The 20,971-nt window shown below is 42.8% G+C and overlaps 2 protein-coding genes across 2 annotated transcripts; both read left to right on the plus strand.

Moving 5' to 3' along the window:
* Positions 1-299: 299 nt before the first annotated feature.
* On the plus strand, positions 300-754 carry LOC126559442 (cuticle protein 16.5-like). The gene is made up of 2 exons (XM_050215602.1): positions 300-311; positions 386-754. Exons 1-2 carry the CDS (start codon positions 300-302, stop codon positions 752-754), a joined length of 381 nt encoding a protein of 126 aa, XP_050071559.1.
* Positions 755-12,996: 12,242 nt separating this feature from the next.
* On the plus strand, positions 12,997-16,803 carry LOC126559749 (neprilysin-11). The gene is made up of 10 exons (XM_050215922.1): positions 12,997-13,079; positions 13,190-13,284; positions 13,368-13,932; positions 14,000-14,258; positions 14,332-15,012; positions 15,146-15,305; positions 15,505-15,553; positions 16,110-16,177; positions 16,246-16,376; positions 16,462-16,803. Exons 3-10 carry the CDS (start codon positions 13,436-13,438, stop codon positions 16,801-16,803), a joined length of 2,187 nt encoding a protein of 728 aa, XP_050071879.1. The 5' UTR covers positions 12,997-13,079; positions 13,190-13,284; positions 13,368-13,435.
* Positions 16,804-20,971: the final 4,168 nt, after the last annotated feature.

A 20,971-nucleotide genomic window follows, 5' to 3' on the forward strand; every position in this document is an offset into this window, starting at 1 on the left:
AAAAAAGCGTAACATTCCGCATTTGGACATTCCGCAATGTGAGAACCGGTGAGCTGTGTGTGCGTGGCTTGGCTAGTTTGATCATCTGTTCCTCGCCAGCAAGCACGCTAGTTAGGCTTCCCTTAATGAGAAGGGCCGGTTCGGTGGTAGCGAGGTGACATCGATCGTCGTTCGATCTATAAAAGCCCACCGTTCGGGAAGTCTTCGATTGAGTCAGCCCGTGTCGTTCTAGCTATTCACTACTTCTAACTGAACCTCTTCCGATCTTTAGCCATACTCTCTATCTCTATCTAGCTACCATGAAGTCTCTGGTAAGTTCTTCGGCAGACTCGAAAGTTGTCTCCAGAACTTGTAATTCAAAGCCTTCTTGCTCAACTTGTTGCAGATTTTCCTAGGACTCATTGCGATCGTTCGGGCGGCTCCGGGATACTACGGTGATCACGGACTCTCGTACGTTGCTGCCGCTCCCGCTCCGATCGTAAAGTACGCTGCACCGGCTGTTTCCGTTGTACACGCCGCACCGGCTCCGGTGCTAAAGTATGCCGTTGCTCCGGCTCCTATCGTGAAGGCGGTAGCTCCGGCCGCCACCAGCTATGCCACCATTCATCAGGTTCACGCACCCGTTGTACATGCCGCTCCGGTGGTGAAGTATGCCGCACCTGCTCCGGTAGTTTCTTACGTCCATTCGGCACCGGTCGTTGCTCACGCTCCAGCTCCACTGCTCAAGTACGCACCGGCTTACCATGGATGGTAAGCATCGGTAACGTCTGGATTGCACGCAAAGTCCAGCAGCGCTCCCAACGGATAGTGAAGGCGGAAATGTATACTACGGTACGGACAACATAAGTGACAGCTCCAGACCGAAGGCGACAGTACATCCACTTTTCCAACGTATTTTTCTGCCCGAAATCAAGCATTTAAAGTCCCAAGTCGTGTGTTTCTGTTCTCATTTTTTTATATTTTTGTTTTGTTTATAATAAACAACCAAAGCATACCAGCTACTCTCGGTATTTCTTCCAATCAAAAACATTTAAGAACAATAGAAGACACAAAAACTGCTTTGAAACCACTTAGCAAATGACCTACGGGATCGTTACACAGAAAGAACCTCCATTTTGTTTTGGATAGAACACTGTAGCAAGCATTCTTAACAATTAAAAACAATTAATGAACACAACAAAACTGGCTGTTGACTAACCTCTCGTTCCATTTCCCTTTTAGCCTGGCGACGACTTCAACAAGGCTCACATATTTTCGTCATTCCCAGTGCTGTAAAAATTCTGCAAAAGCATTGCATTATGGTACGACAACCAACCGTTTCCCTGCTCACTGCAAACGTTTCAATTTGCCGAGATCTAATCTAACTTTACGACACACAATGCCGCACGTTTGCTAAATGAAATGTGTGTTTGTGTGTCACACATACTGTGTTTGATGCAGCATTTAATTGCCAAACGTATTCTGCTGGTGTTACTCTCCATGTCCTCCGTGTCCTTAGGACCCATTCAGAGCCATTTTTCGGTTGTGTTATTGTTGCGGCGCAGGAGAAACTCAATGTTTTCACAGATCTCAAAACGACACCGGACGGTGAGTGTTGGGCTGTGCTTTATCAATGCCCAAAAAACACTCACAACACGCTCGGCTGCTATCTGTGGCGCACCAAACCCGGAACAACAAAAAATGTACAGGAAAACTCATCAAACTGTGAAACGGAGTTATCGTATTACATCGCTTTCTCAATCAAGATTTTCCATCGGGTGTCACCGAGGCGCTTTGTGTCTCGCGCACGCCCCAGTATTGTCCCATGGCTTTCCGCATTGAGGTTGTATAAAGGTGCAAATTGTACCTTGTGATTGCTTTCTTTACCCACACAGCTTGTGAAATCACTCTGGAAAAATGTCTTTCACTTTTACGCATAGAGGGCGAAAGCAAATTGATCAACAGTACAGCCCGCCCAGCCAGTGATGTGAAGCCCTACGAACCAACCGATTTGGATTTAATCAATTGAATGACAATATTTGTGATGTAAGGCAGAGAGAACAGATGTTCATGGTTCGATTGAGGCTAAGTTCTGGTGCTCAGATAACAATGGATGGAAATGGCCAGATTCTGACGATGGGCGTAGAAGCAATCGAAAAATTGGTAACAAATTACAAGCTTTCTGCTATTCCTTGTCTCTAATGAAATGCCTCGTAAAGTCTTGGGTGGGATAAAATTGAAATTTTGAAGGCACCTCCACTGAAAATGGTTCACTTCTTAATGATACCTTCAGACGTGACGTAAATCTCGGTCACAAGTACAGTCAGTGCAAAATCTTGGGCTAAAATGAAGCTGTACATTCCAGGCATAATACGCGTCTGTATTTTGTATTCTCGTAATATTTTAAAGCTTGTAATGATCCTTTTAATATGGTTTGCATGATCTAATTTTCGCTACACTAAACATTTCATCGTATAACTCGTACCTTTGCTCGTACCTGTTAAACATCAACTGGTATTGCTGGAGGCATAAAAAGTACCTTTCAAAGAATAGTCAACCTGTAGTACGATGCGAGACTTCAAAACGGTCTCTTAATATCAGTAATTACCGCAGATAAATAAGCTACAGATAAAACTACCTTTCGGGACCGTCCCAAATAGAAGTCCGATTTGCCTAGGGTCAGTTAGGAGTATTTTCTGTTAACAACGCGCTCGCCGGTGGAAGGATATTTCGTATCCTCGTATCCTTACGGCGTATCCTTACATCGTATCCTTACGGCTTTGACCGTCAGGACCGTCTTCACCGATAAACAGCTCAGCTAGCTCGTGCTTTTTTTTGCCACACGACCAGAGTGCACTGACGTCCTCCCTCAGCTTGGTCCAGGACTTATACCCGTAGAGGGCTACCGGAAGTATCAGTGTGGAATTTATTGTTCTTTACACGTATTATTCGAGTCTTATGAATCACTGAAGGTTGTGGAGCCCCTAGTAGGCACAATTTCTCTGAACAATGCACGTACGGATTTCGCTCTTTAAATTGTTATCCGATGGTACGATTGTACTAAGGAAGCAAGAACCTTCCTCGAAATTGTCCATGTCAATTGACACTCTACTTCCAAGTCGGGCTTCTTGATCAAAGTCTGATGCAAGCAGGTGCTTCAGGTGATATCTAGACCCGGATATCAAAGCTCGCGCTTCGTATGTCACCTTCTAGAGCGATGTTTAGCAGCAAATCGCACATCTAGCACAGTAATCTGTCCAAAGTGATCCTTAACAGCTGTACCAGCTTCCCAGAGAATCCGTATCCGTCAATTTGTCTCCAACAAATCCGGCTTGTTAGCTTTCGACGAAATCTTTAGAAAGGGGTGCAAGACTTCAGGAGAGTACATGGGACAGGATCTCATAAGCATCAAGCAGGACTGTAATGGTTAGGAAGTTAGCACAGTCCAGTCTGTTGTCTTTTTTTACACTGGGTCTATAACATAGTTCCCAGGTTTCTGGTTTTTCCTCCTTGACTCAAATCCAGGGCCATTGTTGCTGAGCCGGGCCCTTTTCCCGTTCAACGGATTGAGACCGGGGGACACCTCCGACTCAACCTTTCAAGACCGGAGGATGTCTCCGACCTGACGAAGTAATTTCGGCTAAATTGAAGACCGGAGAATGCCTCCGACTTCAATGAACAGTCTAAGGGTGTTGTTTAGAATGTTGCTTTATTCAAAATCTCACTCGCTAATTTATACTATAAAAATGTTTTATACCTTACCTAGTTTAACTGTTTTAGTTCGTTCACCTGATTATTATTTCTTTTTTTGGTAGATCGCATGTTTACCATTAACATTTCTGCCGCGTCGGTAACATACGGCACATCGGTGAGTCGCCCATCTTCCAGCTCATCTCAGACATCTGAACTCTTGTCCAGGATATTCTTTGTCGTTTACTGACAGTGCTCTGACACTTGAATTCGATAAATCCTCGATATTTTATGTACAGTTTCTACTGCATTTTTTGGGTCAGTTCCTGAGACGCCTTGTGGTTCTTTGAGTTTTGAGAATTAAATATATCTTTAAATGCATGTCATCGATTGGTTTTACTACTAAATCAGAGTTTTTTGTGGATGTTTTGTAAGTAGAAAAGTGCAGCTGATGGTAGAGGCGACAGCAACTTCGCAACTTACCAGCCCGGGGCTCCCCGCGGTTGCTTGCTCCGCTTACCGTTAAACCCGCGACTGCAAATACGTGACATCAAAAAGTCTAATAAGTCATTCGATTGCCGGCGTGACCTAGTAGGTCTTTAAGAAAAACAAGCAGTAAAACATCTAAAAGCCTGAAATAAATAAAAATAAATAAACGATATCAATATCTTGAGTAATTTGTAAACTTTTAAACTTCCAAACTGACCTATTTGACATTATTTACCTTATTAATGTAACATAATCAAACATGAACCATTACGATCATTACGGTAACAAACCTCTAACCTTTCATTATCGCTGTGACTGAAACATGTGAGAAATGTTATCAATGTATGGTTCCCCAGGAACGTACCCACACAAGCACTATCGACATGTTTGTGAAAAGACCACAAAAACCAGGTACATGAATCATGTTTACTCTAATATTCGACAGTTAATCAAGCTAATAGTTGTGCTCATTAACGATCAAAAGTACGTCGGCCACCACTGAATCAGGATGGAAGGAACTACACCAGACGTATTGAATAGCTGAAACGGGGTTGATGAACTATTTCGGTAAATGTGTGGGTGTGTGTGTGTGATTGAGAGCCATTGAGGATAGACTGGTGGTACCGTCTATTCGATAATGGCTGCCGTTAGCTAAGCAGGGCAATCCGATCTGACGTGCAGTTCTCATTGAACTTGTATTAATTTCATGAAACAGACACATAGGTCACAAGTCAAACGAGATAATGTACTAATTATCAAATATTACTAAATTTTATCTACAAGGAATACTACCAAAATAGCTCGTTGTTTGCTCCACTAATTAGGGATCGATAAATTGCTGTCAACTCGTCTATTTCCAGGATTTTGTTTTAAAAGTCATTGATGATGTTTCAATTTAAGATTCTCTCTTCTTTCTCATATCGAACAAAAAACAGGGTCCTATCAACAGTATCAAAGCAATATTCTGGGCTGAAGCTAATGAAACTGAACTCATTAATATCTTGTTATACCGATTATTATCCTTACCTCAGCTCTCTACCATTATTCCCCAAGTTTTCAATGTTTCGAACATGATTGAAAGTAATACCGCTTCAACTGCAGCAAAACAACAACATAATAATCGATCTCAAAGTAAGTTGTACTAGCAAGATACCACGAAAAAGGGTGTTTTTGCTGTGCAGTTAGGATAAATAGTCAGTAGCAGAAATCAGTGGCAAAAACGCTAAACTTCATCTCAGCCCAAGCATGGTACACAGTACAGTAAACAACGAGAAATTAATTAGGTCGCTTTCCGCATGCTGCCGACCGGGAATGATGGACATTAATCGTGACGAAGAAATTTGTTCCGGGACGAACCTTTGCTGGAGTACAGAGCAACAATTACGAATCATGGTGCCATATTTACTATCCTACCAAATTGACTACAAGACCCCTGCGAATGTGGGTCCTCGCGGCGGAAGGTTAGATGCGCTGCTACTGCTGCTGCAGGCGTCGTCACGCTACACCAATCCCCATGCTAAACAACAAACAGATAGGAGCTAATAATAGCGTTAAGCCCAAAGCCTTGCCACCGGTACAACACAAGCCGATTGTAGTAGTTTGGGTGAGAGTGCATGTACCGAGGTACCGGTAGCATTGGACGGACTGCGGCATTCAATACTTCGTGGTCAGGATTCGTGCCGGTAAGCGAGAATTACGAGGCCTACACGTTGGGGCAGGGATGAAAAGGATAAAAGCCCGGCTCGCGGTATTGTGTGTTCGTCCTTCGAATGCTCTATGACAGTCATCGTCATTCAATGATAAACTGAAGCCTTACCGTAAAACCCTTGCGTCGGTATTGGATCGTGCACCATTCGAACAGTGACCGCCCGGGCAGTCTGGGTGCATCGTACCAGCAGACACGACGGGATTCGTCGTCCGTTCTCCGAAGCGCACTAGTCCGTCAGCTTTAGTTGAAGAATTTACCTCACCACAAAAGTGTTTGCTGTGTAAAATATTTATCTAGGCATCGTAGTTTAAAATTCTACCTCCACTTAAGTGTTGTTTGAACCACTACAACCGTACACCAAGCAGCCAGTTGTAGCAATCGAACCAGGAACGCTTTCGGAGCATACCATTCGCAAGTGCGGCCTTGACACACTCCAACCAAGGGCCGGAACTGCAACGGATTGTGTTTGTGTGTCTATGTGTGTGTGCGTGTATCGGGGAAGGAACTGTTAAGCGTCTTAAGCAATTGTGGAAACCCGAAAAACAGTGACGCGCCCTATGCAGCGAAAAACCAACGGTTTTGTGTGCCGATAATATTATGGCAAAGTGGCAAACAAATCGAGCGATTTGGTGATTTGCAAACAAAGCGTTTAAAAGTACAAACAAGCGAAGAATGGAGAGCGCAGAATGTATCGCACCCATCCATGCCAAATCCGTACCGTAGTCCTTCGGGGATTGCTTGGAGTGGTTTGGAAATAAATACGGAAGTTTCGGGCTCCTGTTTGCCTCGGCCCTGTTGCCATCCATCAGTTCTTCCTGCCGGTGCCATCGAATCATTTTCACAAAAACCTATCAAGATACTGGAACATTAAATGCTTGTTTTTGTTGGTCTTTGGCTGACTTTGCCAACCGTGTAATTGTGGCCCCCGTTGTAACGTTTCCTATAGACTGAGACTATGCTCTAACCTTTCTCAGGACGCCTGGAATTAATGTGCTTTGCATTTGTGTATGTGTGTGTGCTTCATGTGCTTCCAAAAGGATGAAAAAGCAGTCCTTAACAAAACTTTACAAACACCTTTTTTTTTAGAATTAAACAAAAACTTCAAAAAGAGGGATAAAAATATAATTCAATAGTTGTGTAAATTTTTTGTAGCTGTTTAATTTCTTTTTCCCCAATATTTTTTGTTGAAAAATTTGTTCGAATATACCGCCATGTTTTACCTACTTTTATTGAAACAAACGTTTTTTTTATAAATATTGTTCCTCTTTTGCTTTTTTATAACATTTAGAAAGTATATTATATATTTTTTAACTTTTCTCTACACTTGTTAATGTCTTGAACATCATGCAATACAAACAAAAACTACAAAAGTTCATCTAAATAGCTTCCTGTCAAAAAAAAATATAAATTTAAAAAAGTTCCATAAGTAAAGTTATAAAAAAACTATATATCAAACCTAAAAGCCATTGACAATACGGCATTGGACCGTCATAATCAATTGTAAATAAAAAAATAAACCTAAATAAACCTCGGTGCTGTATTCCTAGCTCTTCTTGAGCTGATTTTATAAACATTTCTCACGGCTGTTCCTATTACGTTTGATTAAAGTGGTTTAATTTTTTTATGCATGTGGAGACAGGGGTTTGAAATCTATGCTCTCGTCATTGTTATTTACTGTTTCTTATTTTTGCTAACCAGATTTTCAGTAAGATATTTTTATACCTTTCAACCATCCAAATTAAAATACATGCATTACCTGAAATAGGATACATTTAAAGTTATGCTACATAGAGGAATATTGTTTACATGCATAAATATCTATAATAATTTAATATGCTTCATAACTTTACTTAAGTAGAAAATTATTTTGACTTATCTGTTCAAAGGTTTATTTAATTCCCGAAATCAAATGCTCGTATAATATTGTTATGGACTGTAATATTGCTAAGCACTGTAGCAGTAGTGGTAGTAGTGGTATCAGTACAGTAAACAAGTCTAACGACCAGGTCCGGAAAATAATGGTTTTGTTGACTTTTTGTTTGTTTTTTTCCCTTCCACGTTTTTGTTTTGTAATGCATCACCCACCACATTAATCCACGCTGATGCAGTCTGTCAATAGAATTAGTTGCAGCATGTTTCACGTGGTAGCTAAACGTGCATAAAAATAATACGGACAGCAAAAAAATGTTGCTTATGCCTTCATGTAAACAATAAAATATGGAAAAAAAGGGAAACCCTCACATGGACGTTGGTATAGTTTTGGTTCGGAAAATGGTGTATTCGCATGTTTCACGTGATCAAAACACACAAATACGTTCTCCGGAATTCAATCCCGCTTCGTATCGGCCTGTCCCACCCCCTCCATAACACAAAATCACTATCTATGTGTATCGATCCACCACCATATCCGGGCTGGGTGCCCGAATTGGATACAAATAAAAGCTTTCACACGCTTTTGTTGCTTTTTTGTGTTGTCAATTTGTTGCCTTTGCCGAAGCCAAAACAAGTCAGGCTCGTGTGATTTTTTTCCGAGAAACTAAAGCACTGGAGGCATTTCTTGCTTTTTTTTTTGTTCGTCAACGGTTCGGATTCTTTTGAACTTCCATTCTTCATGGAGTTTGTTTGCACTGTTAATCCTTCCAGTACTGAAACGACAACAGTAAAGCAGCGGCCATAAAAAAGACCGGGCCGAAAATTAACGCCCTGCAGCATCCCGCCTTCAGGAAAGGTAAACATGTCTACGCAACGTATCTGGACGACTGATAACAACAACCACAGACAGGATTATGGTACGTTTCGTTTTGTTGTTTCGTGTTGTAGACCCATTCACCACTAGGTAGGTATTTACGTGAGAGGGATTGACGTTTCCCATGCAAACTATGTGGGTTGTGGTGGTGATGGGCTTTTAATTTTACGGCTTATTGGTTGTGTGTATCTATAATAGAGTTCGAGCACTAGGATGAAGCTTATAGGCGGAGGTAGTGGTTTTATAGCAAAGGCGCACGATCATTATGGTATTGAATTTCTCATCTCAAACGTGTGGAAACGGAACGTATTTTAATCGTCTATTCCTACGCTTATCCTAACATTGTTTGTTAGATAATAAATTAACTGTTGTAATAAGTTGATCATCACACACTAAACAAAAACATACCAAATACACTAGACACACTGACGTTTATTGTTCTCGTACGAAATTACAAATTCTAGGAACATGACGTCCGAGACATGCTCACTGGCTGCTCTTTAAAAAAAACACACGTTTTTACACAAACTACGTTCAATGTTTTAGCAAAGAGCCTTTTTGTTTCTCTTGTTCTTTCGTTCAATACTGTTCTTGTTGTCTTTTGATCTTGATGAACGTCAAACTAAAGCCGTAATTTCTCAGAACACAACGTCTGGACGACTGAAATCTAGACGGGAATCGTTGGAATCACTAATGAAGATAAAATGTGTGCGTAAGCTTCCATTCACAGTGACGGACAAAGCAACAGGTGTCCTCAGTCGGGTTGGTTTTATAGATATTACTTCCAAGAAGTTTTTTTAAAAAATCCGACATGTGTAAGAATGAGACACCGAGGACTGCTAATATGGTCTATAAAAATTTCTCTTTTCAATTACTTGATCCTTGCAGTCCTAAGATCCTCAACTAGCTTTTAAAACATTTTAACATTTCAAATCGTTGAATTTAATGTTTTACAAATTTAGGGTTCTCTTGCTTAACTGTCCACCACTGTAAATCTTCACGTGTGTCTGCATCTGAGAGGACAGCTCATCAAAGATTACTCTATAGGGCAGGCAGCCAAACGAAGTAGGAAAAAAACAAGGGAACTGGGTTCAAATGCTTGTTTGAAGCAAACACCATCAGAAAATAAATCAATGTGAGCACAAGCGGATAGATGATTTTGGTCAGATTTTTGCCAAACATTGTGAATCTCTGAAGCTCTAGCCACACCACAGGTGTAGCTAGTACGTGTGCCCTGTTTATTATGTATGGGAAAAAGGGTAAAGCTCAACCAGAGCTCTTTACGGTTAAGATTGGTTCTTGGTCTTAGACACTAGAAACATCTGCTAAAATTGAGATTAGTTGGTTGCTTTAAAAGCACCATCTGCTTTAATACAAATTATTTCCTGTTAAAGTACAAAAGATCAGCTAACTTTTATCGTATGTTAGTACACGATTGGTTGTCTCTATGCATCTCAAATGAGTAATTTCTAGAAAAACGGCATCCCTCCTTTATTTTTATTACAAATATTGACATTTTTATCACTAAAGCATGTTGTTGTGATTAGCAACTCTTTGAGGCTATGGAAAAATAGCGTCCAATACCTGTGAGAATCTAAACAGCTGTTCTATGGTTCGCTTGCCGTCCACCAGGGCATCTAATCGCTCGGTGAGTTTTCAATAGCAAACTCATGTTCGAATATGACCTGCATTGGCACCACACGTACAAATTATGCATGCATCCGACCGGGTTAATAAACCTTCCAACCGTTCACCGTGCACCGCGCGAGCATAGGAAACCCAACGCCAGGCTACGCTTGTCAGCGGGTCATTCCCCTTTTTTATGTCCAATGCACCCGTTACTTAGCCACCCTTCCTCTCACTGTTGATGGATGGTAGAAGATGGCCGAGCATAATTGTATCTGTCAACCAACCACTAATACTACTGCCGGTTTGGTGAAGCGCCATGCTGTGCGCTCTGTCGAAAGCTGTTCGTGGCACACGGGATGTTTAACGACGAGTAAAGCAGGCGGAGAACGTAAAGTGTTGTATTAAGTGGAGCCACAGCCTGGCCTGATTGCAGATTACGCATGGGTAAAAGCTTTGGGAGCGCTGAATTTGCTCACAAAAAGCCTAAAGACTAATTAATCTAGTATTATCGTTTGTGCAGCGTAATGAGCCAGTGTGAGGTTTTTGTGGCACACAAATCGTTGGCATGAGTCATGCCGGAAAAATGCTCAAGGACTATTTTGAAGAGAAAACAAAGAAATATAGTAACGAGTAAGAAATTAAAGGCAATGTATGTATTTATTCGAAAGGAAAATTGGGACTTTGATTTAAATAGGGATACTTTCGATGGCTTTAAGGATTTAATTTAGCTAGCTATTTTACATTCAAGCATCATTCTACAAAAATATTGCACCATTCACCGGGCGGCTCCTTTGACAGCAAACCATGGTCTTTGTCATCGCTTTCGTAAAAGAGGATTGCATTTTTCGACTCCTTCCATGCTATGTCGATTTATTGGAACTCCTCCATCTTGGCTGCAGCCTGATTGGACAGAGCGCTCCAAAAGAGCTTTGATTGAAAAAAAAAAATGCTTTCGCCGCTGAAGCGTTCTGGCGGAAATGGACGCTCAACCTCAAAAAGGAATTTTTCATACGCACTGGATGTCGAATGATTGTCAATCTCCACTTTTTTTTATAACATTGTATGCTCTATATCGATCAACATTCAGACGTATGTTCTGATGTCTGGATCCAGCTGGTTCCCCCCACAACGACAAAGCACCCGTTGTTCACGTCAGTTTCTGGTACATTTGAAGAGTCGTACAACACCTTTTAGGTGGCTGTTATCTGTCTTCCATTAGTTGGACACAATTAATAACTTTTTTACTTACTTAACAGTTCCTGGACTATCATGGGCTCCAGATGATGTTAATTATATGACCCATTTCATATTCCTCACATCTTTGAAAATTTTGTATCCCTGTATTTTGGTGCCAAAAACAGCTTACTCTTTATTTAATCACCCCGGGTGGGTTCAACGGCTGGGAAGCAAATACTTTGTTTTACCATTTTGCGACAACTTATGCTCCCGATTCTCTATCACAACGCGGTTTCTAGTGAGTGTGCTGCACAGAATGGTCCTAACAGAGAAGTTGTACAAAGAAATACATCGGGGATTTCCCAATTAACAAAGGGTCCTGTTGTTGTCCCTCGGATGTATTTTGAATTAACATCACAAGGACCATTGGTTGATGATATGGCAACACTAGCCAGAACTAGGGCGGTCTAGTGGTAGAGACTACAACAGCACCATTCTCCATATGGTAGTACCAAGGATCAAATCCGATCCGAAGCATAGTTAGCATCCAACTACTTGGTATCAATCAGCAAGTCTATTAAGCGGGGGTGGCCCGGTGGTTTGATCGACAACGGCGCCGGGCTTCAAACGGCAGGACCGGGGTTCAAATCCCATCCGGACCGTCCCCCCGTAGTGAGGAATGACTAACCAACTACGTGGTATCGGCAGTCTAGAAAGCCATTTCGATGGCCGGCATGCCCTTAGGGGTCGTTAAGCCAAGAAGAAAAAGAAGAAGAAGAAGATTAAGCCATTTGATGGTCGGCGTGTCCTAGTAGAACGTTAAGCTAAGAAGAGAATTTCAAAACTAGTTAAGGGATGTTTGTCCAATCTACTACTGACTGCAAAATACAGCTTGTCATCCCGAATAATACCCACATATCTCATCTGGAATACCTAATCGATTGATTCTTAGTTGATGATGATAAAAAGTTGGTCTGTAAAAACTTTTGCAAATATATTTTCCATTTTAAGTGTCCAATGGTAAGTTTATGATGTCCTAAACTATCAATTAATTGATATCGATATGTCTAAAAATGATAAATAGGATGATCCCTAGAACATTTGGTGTTTTCAATACATAAGTGTTTATTTAATCGCGCATATTGATATCGTAGAATCGTTTTTGCATCGTTCTTCCTTTTAAGTACAGTTGAAGCTTCATGACGCTAAGAGTTAAATATAATTAGCTTTCGTATGGAGACATACTTAACGTAATATGCACCAGTAACTTTAATCCCAAGCTGTACTAGCTTCAATTGATTTGCCTGAACTGGGGTCGAAGTACAGGCACCCCAAAATGGTTCAATTTTCCCGAACTGTTCCCAAAATAGAAATCAGTACCCGTTATCGATTAAAGCAGCAAGAGGCAGCCGACGACGATACGCTGCATGAGTAATTAACTTTAAAAGTTTACCAACCTTTATCAAATGTATCCTTCTGTCTTCTCCGATCACACCCCAATCTCGCTGCTAGTGTGGAGTCATTTTCTTAATTCCTTTTTGTTCCGTTTGGCCCTCCCATTTCGTTAATTTTAGGGCCCGAATCAGAGAAGAGCTCCATCACACAGCCCAACCTTATACCACCCGCCGCCGGTAATCCCTACCTAATCGGTATCCAATCAAGGTAATGCAGAAAAGTCCAAGTTCCAACATCGTATCGCCATTAACGCTCGTTTATGGTTACTTGTCTCACCCGGTAATATCCGCTGCGGGAAAACCTGGTGTCACCTACAGATTCCGGCGGCGATATTATCACAAATCGATACTACTATTTCTGCTGCTGGTAATCTTCATCCTGACGATCGCTATCATAGTAATAGCATGTTTGCGTGAGTATCCCCTACCAACTCCCCATCAAGTTCCCATCGAACTTCCAGAAGTTGCGTTGCCTTTACGCTTTCACTACTTGCAGTGCACTTTCCACCCGAGATCTGTCACACCGCCAACTGTCTCCGGTCGGCAGCGGCTCTCAAACACAGCATGGACCTGACGGTAGATCCTTGCGAGGATTTCTACGAGTATGCGTGTGGCAACTGGGAGGATGAGCATCCGCGACCCGACTCATACGCCAGTTTCGATTGGTTCAGTGAGCGGCAGGCGAAGATTTTGCGCAACATTCGACACTACCTGCAGGCGAACAATAGCGAGTTTGATCCAAAACCGGTAGTACAGGCACGTGACATGTACACGGCTTGCATGAACCTCACTGCCATGGATCGGCTCGGTTATGGGCCGGTTATGAAATACCTCAAGCAATTTAATTTGCCACCTTACCCAACGATTCTAAACGTCACGGATGCAACTGAACCGCCCGTGTTTAAGGGGTACGATTTCGATTGGGTGCGATCATTGGCGAAGATCAAGCAATTGCTGGGCATGGATATTTTCATTGGGTTCGATGTGTATCCCGATCCAAGGCATAGAGACTACAACCGATTAGTGCTCGGGACGCCGGAGAGTGGTTCTGATTTACCGTTGTAAGTAATGTTGACTATTTGGAAAGCATCTTTTGGTCGAATGAATCACAAGTTAACAACTTCACAGCAATACTGACATCCTAAAGCACCTCCGGCATGGGAGAACTCGCCGCAAGCTTATGGTAAGTGCGGATGATGAGAGTGACGAAGCGACGAGTGAAGCAGACGAAGATTCAGCATCTGTAAGTGCGTACAAAAAGTTTATGATTGGTGTGATGAAGCTGTTGGTAAATCATACCGATCCGACAATCAAGTTGGAATCTTTCGATGCACAATTCGTGAAAGCCGCAACGATAGTGGCTCAGTTTTCGGATTCAATCACTCAGGTTGGTGTAGACTCAGAATGGATTAACATTAACAGATTGTTCAATGAAAAATGGTCTCGTTATCATTCTTCAGTTCAATCGTGAAGCAGAAAATGCATCCAAAAGCACCAACTTGGAGGATCGACTCAATCTGCAGGACATCGTGTACTACACGGTAACGGATCTGCAAAACATCACCGATACACACCTATCGCCGAAAGAACCTTTCCCAATCTGGGAGAAGCTCGTTACCAGCGTGTTCGAAGGCATACCCGAAGCGCAGCTAAATCTGCAAGAAGAAATGATCCTCACCAGCAATGCTGACATCCTCTACCTGAAGCTGCTGGTGGAGTATCTGTCCGAAACACCACTGGCCCACATCGAGCTATACATCTGGTGGACGGTGGTGGAGGAACTGATCCTTCACACTACGATGGAGGTACGCAAACTGTACTACGACTACTACAAATCCATCACACCGTCGGACGGATTTAGCTCCCGGACGCTCTACTGCACCGGTACCGTAAACCGTCTGCTTGGCATGGCCGTTAGTTACGCCATCTCGAGCGACAACTTTACTCAACAAACCAAACCACGCGTGCAGGAGATGCTCCGGTATATCCGGACCGCTTTCGAAGGACTCGTACGCGACACAACCTGGATGGATTGGCCCACCAAAGAGTCAACGCTGCGAAAGTCCGAAGCGATGCGAAGCTTGATAGGGTTTCCCGAGTGGATCCTGAATCATCGGGAGCTGGAGCAGCATTACAATGGGGTAAACATGGGTGCCGAAAAACCCCATCATCAATCTCCACCTTCCGAGACCATCCCGGCTATACAATGTTTGTTTCGTTTATTGTTTTTTTTATACCTTGCTTGCTGGAACCCACACTGTGGCGAACGACTAGCTGAAGGTGAACGCGAGCACCCACTTGGAAAATATGATGGAGGAAATACAGCGTAAAAACATCATCAAACTTCGCCGCTGGCGCCAAAAGCACGAACTCAGCTGGGAGACTTTGCCCACCAACGTGAACGCGTTTCACACATTCCAAGAAAATGCTATAAGTACGTACATTTAATCTTGGGCCTTTTTTTTTTTTGTTCCTGTTTGCTCGTTCGTGGGTCATTCCCCGAGGTTTCCTACTCAGGCGTCAGGGCACGCATTCTCCTTTTTTCACTCTGTTGTTCGTTAACTTTTTTTCTTTCTGTTTCGGATTCTTTATTTACTCCGCATGTTTGTGACACTGTCCGGTGATGCTTGCAGCCATACCGATTGCAATCCTGCAATATCCGTTCTACCATCTGGGGTTGGAGTAAGCAAGTCTTCTGAAGTTATTGCCAAAGCCACTGAGAGCACTGAGCACACCAAGAACACACAACTTGCACGTCGAATTTTGCTTGTACACTACCCACAATCGTGATTGTGCACCATCATCTGCTTCAAAGGTATATCGCCTTAAACCACTGTTGCAAGATAAAAAAAAAACAGCTGAATTTCCCCAAAATTAATGCACAATACACACTCGTCCTTCTCTGTTTACGTACATTTGAACAACACTTTTAACCAAACCGATTTATTCTCAAAATCGTTTGAAGATGGTTTTGCGATACTTAATCTTGCAATCAGAACAATATTACAGTAGATCATAACGCAGTGCGGATTGCATACTTTTGTACTCAAAGATCAAAAGCTAACTCCTAAAGGTATGCAATTTTCCTAGGAAACGCCTAAAACCCCGCAAATTGTTTAACATTTTTCAATTTTTGTTGTAAATAAATGACCTCTCTGATTTGCAAAGGAAGATTAGCCTCCGGATGGGCTGAGAAACCATTGCCAGGCTAATCGAGTTTTTGCACTTTCCTTTCTAGAGCATTAAACTATGGTGCCTTGGGAACAATCCTTGGCCATGAGCTTACACACGGCTTCGATGATAGTGGTTAGTAGAGAGCTAAAGCCCATTTTTGCCTATAATGTTGTAATATTTTGTGCCCTTTTCTTTTCCAGGCCGTCAGTTCGATAAAAACGGCAATCTCAAACAATGGTGGACGAACAAAACCGTGCAGGAGTATGTTAATCGTACCGTGTGCTTTGTTAAACAGTACAGCCAATACTACATACCCGAGGCGGACGATTATGTACGTGGGGCGGGTGTGGATGTCTGGTTTTAATTAAACGATTTGTCAACTTCGGTACCATAATTACCTGCTATCATTTCGACAGATCGACGGCTTGCTGACGCTCGGTGAGAACATTGCCGATAACGGTGGCGTTCGGGAAGCATTCCGAGCGTATCAGCTTTACGCGAAGAAAGCCGGTAAGGAACCGTTGCTGCCCGGCTTCGAGGAATACACGCACGAGCAGCTGTTCTTCATAGCGTACGGCAATATATGGTGCGAGTCAAACACGCAAGCAGCTGCGAAAGCGTATCTAGACGATTCGCACTGTCCGGGAAAGTTTCGGCTGAAGGGGGTGCTTACCAATTCGCCTGAATTTAGCCAAACGTTTGGCTGCAAGTCGGGCACGGTGATGAACCCGACCAAGGATAAATGTCGCATATGGTAAGCTGGCAAAGGTGGCAGCTATTGTGCACTCCAGGTTTCAGCTTGTGTGCTCGCGCGGTAAGAAGGTTAGAAATGTGACACTACGGCGTTGTATTAATAAAACGGTAACTATCTTTTGTGAGCGTAATTTGTGTATGTCATGCTGCACAACTTTGTAGCTGAGCAGTGTGTATGATGTGTGATACTGTTATTAGTTGGGAAAATTTAGCTAGCTGATAAAATAACTGACGATGAGGGAAGAAAAGTGTTTTTTATTGCAATGTTAAAATAAAAAAGTTTATTTAATGTTGAAATAATTTTTTTTCATGTGATTGGAATACAGAACAGAACAACATGTTCACGATAACGACGAAAAGCTGAGAATTTCTTTACAAAGCTAACGAGAGATTAAATCTTGAGTTTTTTAATAATCTCACTCTTCAAAATAATAAAAACATGAACCGTAATTATAAGGAGGAAATGCCTTATCAGTATGATTATAAAGTTTATTCAACACAAGCTGTGTTGACAATACGGCACTGGACCGTCATTATCAATTATAAATAAATAAAAATGAACCATAATTAAAATAAACCCAAATCTATTTGAAACCGTTTTTATGTTTTCAAATGCCGAAACCCGTCGAATGACATTTGCGTTTATACCAGCCCGAGGCACGCTGACGTTGAATGACGTTTCACCGATCGGCGGCCGAGGTTTTGACAGCTCGCGTTTAACTATATTTTTTCCTCTCGCACTACAGTCGCGTTTCAGGTAAATGGGATGATTTGAACCACTAGCCGCAAATACGCGTGACCTTTTCTACTTTTCCAATCGCTAAAGTAAGCAATAATGTGCGTTTCCTAAATCCCGTTCACAGCAGCAATACCGGGAGCCGTGTGCGTGTAGTGCAGAAGCAAAAATTTGCCTTTATCCTAGCTCTTCTTCTTCCTTCTCTACCTCTTGACTCCACTCAGCGCCGTGTGTTTGTGTGCTGTGTGCCGTTGTCATACAGTGTGTGCTTGAAGGGAGAGGTGGGTCCAATAGCAGTAGCAGCAGCAGCAGCAATAAAGAACAAGGTAAATTGGACGTGAATTAGTGCAAATCGGCTGAATCAAAGTGTTGTACGTGGGTGGTAAAACAGTCCTGTACGTGAATTGCAAGAATTTTCGCAAAGCAAACGTGTTTCAATTCGCGTTATCTGCCTTCTGCTGTCGCTTTGCCACGGATGGGAAACGCAGCCGATTGACTCATCATCAAACGTCGTCAACGGTAGCGGTGTCGTGTAGTGGCAGTGGGTAAGAGCGGCTACACAGTCGCGACATTACCGTAAGTGCGTGCCCCTTATTGGAGTGTGTGAGAGTGTCTTTCTCTTCCTGCGTCATTGGTGGATTATTGGGAAAATTGGAAATATTGAAACGAAAAGTAACTTTCCGGCCAAATCAAGTCCGGAATGCATCGTTTGACGGAACCATTTCTCTCCTACATGTGTGTATGTGTGTGTACAATGAAATCAAGTGTCTGGAACTGTATTATCGAAAACCCGCAATCGGCACACGCTAATTAGGTGAAAAATATTCATCTCCCGTAACTGACCGGTTGATATTGTGTTGCCGGGGACGGATACAATATTTACGGGCAATCATATACGGTGTGTACCAAACCCGTTGTGTTGTGTAGGGACGAAGAATTTAGTAGTTGAGAGACCGTCTGGTAGTGTGCGTTGGTTTCGAATAACTGTGTTGCAGCGTAAGCGTGTATATAGTGTGTGTGCGTGTATTTTTCTAGAAAATCAGCTGCCAGAATGAGACAGCAAACGATTCGGAAAGTGTTAACTGTATGCTAGACAAGGAACGCACCGTAAATGGTCGGCAATGTGCTAGAGTGAGACAGAGCGAGCCAAAATGGCGTTTCTGGAATGTGATGAATTTATTATTCGTTGTCCGTTGTTCTCACGCCCTGCCGGCCTTCCCTGTCCGTGGCCCGCTGACTATAGTGGGCGAAAGCTGGATGGGTCTCGGGGGGTCTGTTCTCCAAAATAGTGTGCCAGCCAGCACAGTCCCATGGGTGATCTGTCTGTTGGATAGATTTCGGTGATGATGAAGGTTTTTCTTTCTGTCTTTCTATGTGTTGTCGTCTTGCCGCGGATCGTTTGGATCGAGTGTGTGCAAAGGCAAGTCGATGTTGGAATGCTTTCTTTTGCTCGATGAAGCGAAACGACGTACACCCGCCGTCGTAGTGCATACCATCTGTCATCATATTCGCAGCGAAATTGTTTTGACTGTGTATGACTGACTGCAAACACAGCACAGCAGCATCATCAAGCAAGCAACGCCTAGTTCTTGCGACCGGAAGCACAGCTTAATGGTGGATTATGCTAACACTAAAAATCTAAATAATCTTCGTTATCAACACTCACGGTATCAGCTGCATCGTTGCATTATATAACGCCAGAAATGAAACACGTCTCTGTTATCAACGGACAAAAGGAGGCGATAATACGACAGATAAACATCCGCGAAAGAAACCAATCATAGGTCACCTTTCGATGTTTGCCATTTATTACACGACTAACAATGGTCCATCAGTGAGCATGATCAGCATGGTCATATTTCAGCGGAGTGAGCAATAAAAGAGAAACGCCAATATTTCGCCTAGGCGCATCAGAAAGACCTGATTTCCTAACCCAGCTGCAAAGGCGCCAATGGAAAGATTTCCCTCTCCACGGTAGACATGCTGGGGATGGTCCGTAACGATCGATAAACGGCCTGTCTATCCAGCAACAGAATAGAACGAAGAAAAAACAGTCATGAAAATCTCGTCCGCTCGTAGTAAACTTACAAACCTAGAAAGTAGGAATCAAGACAGAATCATGCCCACCGAAACGGCAAATGATGTAGCTGCGAAACAAACACATACGCTCTGCTCTATTCCAACAACAAAACACGTTCCGTTATGCTGTACCCTCATTTCGGCTTACCACCTTCGCGCATACATTGGATTTTCATGGGCAACCAGCGCCTCCAACGTACACGTTATCATACACGCACACACCGGAGATAACAACATCCCCGGGGGCTTTGCGTTCTCATTCAGTGCGCCAAAGATAAAGTTTTTGCTGTAAATAATGGTGGGCCCTTTGCTTGTCCACACATCGCACGCAAAATTGGTTCCCGCTTTGTGCCCGTGAAATGATGCATCCAGGCAATTGACCAGCGAGATTGAACGAATTTATTGAACGTTACAACCCCATAACTACCTCGCCCTCCTCCCGAAGCGCAGCATGTGGTGAGGGGAGCTGTGATGATTGAGAGAACGTCAAAAACATCCCGCTTTACCGTCGGCACGATAGCACCGATTCCTCGACTTGTAAATGCGCGTCAATGAAGCGAATTGTGCAAACATTGATAATGACTTCCAATCTCTACAGATAAGGCATAATTTTATCGTGGTTGCAGCTTAGGGCGCTGTGATGAGTCACACAAACACACTACCAGTGCTCGCTTGTATGAAGTCTTTAGTGGTGCAGAATGAATGCGACTACAGGGAGCTTTTTCGCATTTTAAAAACAAAACATGTCGCTAACGTGTGACCATATTGATCGAATGATACTCTCGGAATGGCAGATCGATTAACACTTCCGATCAGATCGTTTGTATTCGTTTCGTTGAATCTGCAATTGATCCGTCATCATTTTCTCATTAATTAGCATCAGCACCCGAGGGGGTGGCCGGGCCCGGTGGTGTAGTCGCCATCGGTGCCAGTCTTCACACTGCAGAACTGGTGTTCAAATCCCACCCGGACCATTCTTCCGTAGTGAGGTCATTCATTTATGTACTGACAAAACTTAAATTAAATATTTAACACGATGTCTACGATAGCTCGTCTTTGTAGAAATTTGAATAAAATCAGTGAATCCCCTGAACGGAACCCTACACTGCTACATGCCTTAAGAATTGCGTCATGTCTACATTAAAATACAAATGAAAATATTTCAAAGATCGTCTTGAAGCTCTTTTCTTGGACCAGCACTCACTTCAGCATCTGAAGTGTTTTTAACGAGTCCCCCTAAATGTTGACTGATGTCCGTCCAGTAAACATGCTGATAATTCAATCGACAATTATAGATCGAAATACCATTTTGCATATTTTCGCCCACAGCATTTGTAAACTGCCAACAAAGACCCGCA

This window comes from Anopheles maculipalpis, chromosome 2RL (genome assembly GCF_943734695.1).
Source record: "Anopheles maculipalpis chromosome 2RL, idAnoMacuDA_375_x, whole genome shotgun sequence".
In the NCBI taxonomy this organism is placed as follows: domain Eukaryota; kingdom Metazoa; phylum Arthropoda; class Insecta; order Diptera; family Culicidae; genus Anopheles; species Anopheles maculipalpis.

Bases quoted from the DNA above. Each gene is read 5' to 3' on its own strand.
- LOC126559749 (XM_050215922.1), top strand. From the start codon at position 13,436: ATGGACCTGACGGTAGATCCTTGCGAGGATTTCTACGAGTATGCGTGT. The intron at 13,933-13,999 runs GTAAGTAATGTT...ACAACTTCACAG, and splicing joins AGTGGTTCTGATTTACCGTT to CAATACTGACATCCTAAAGC. The intron at 16,178-16,245 runs GTTAGTAGAGAG...TTTCTTTTCCAG, and splicing joins ACACGGCTTCGATGATAGTG to GCCGTCAGTTCGATAAAAAC.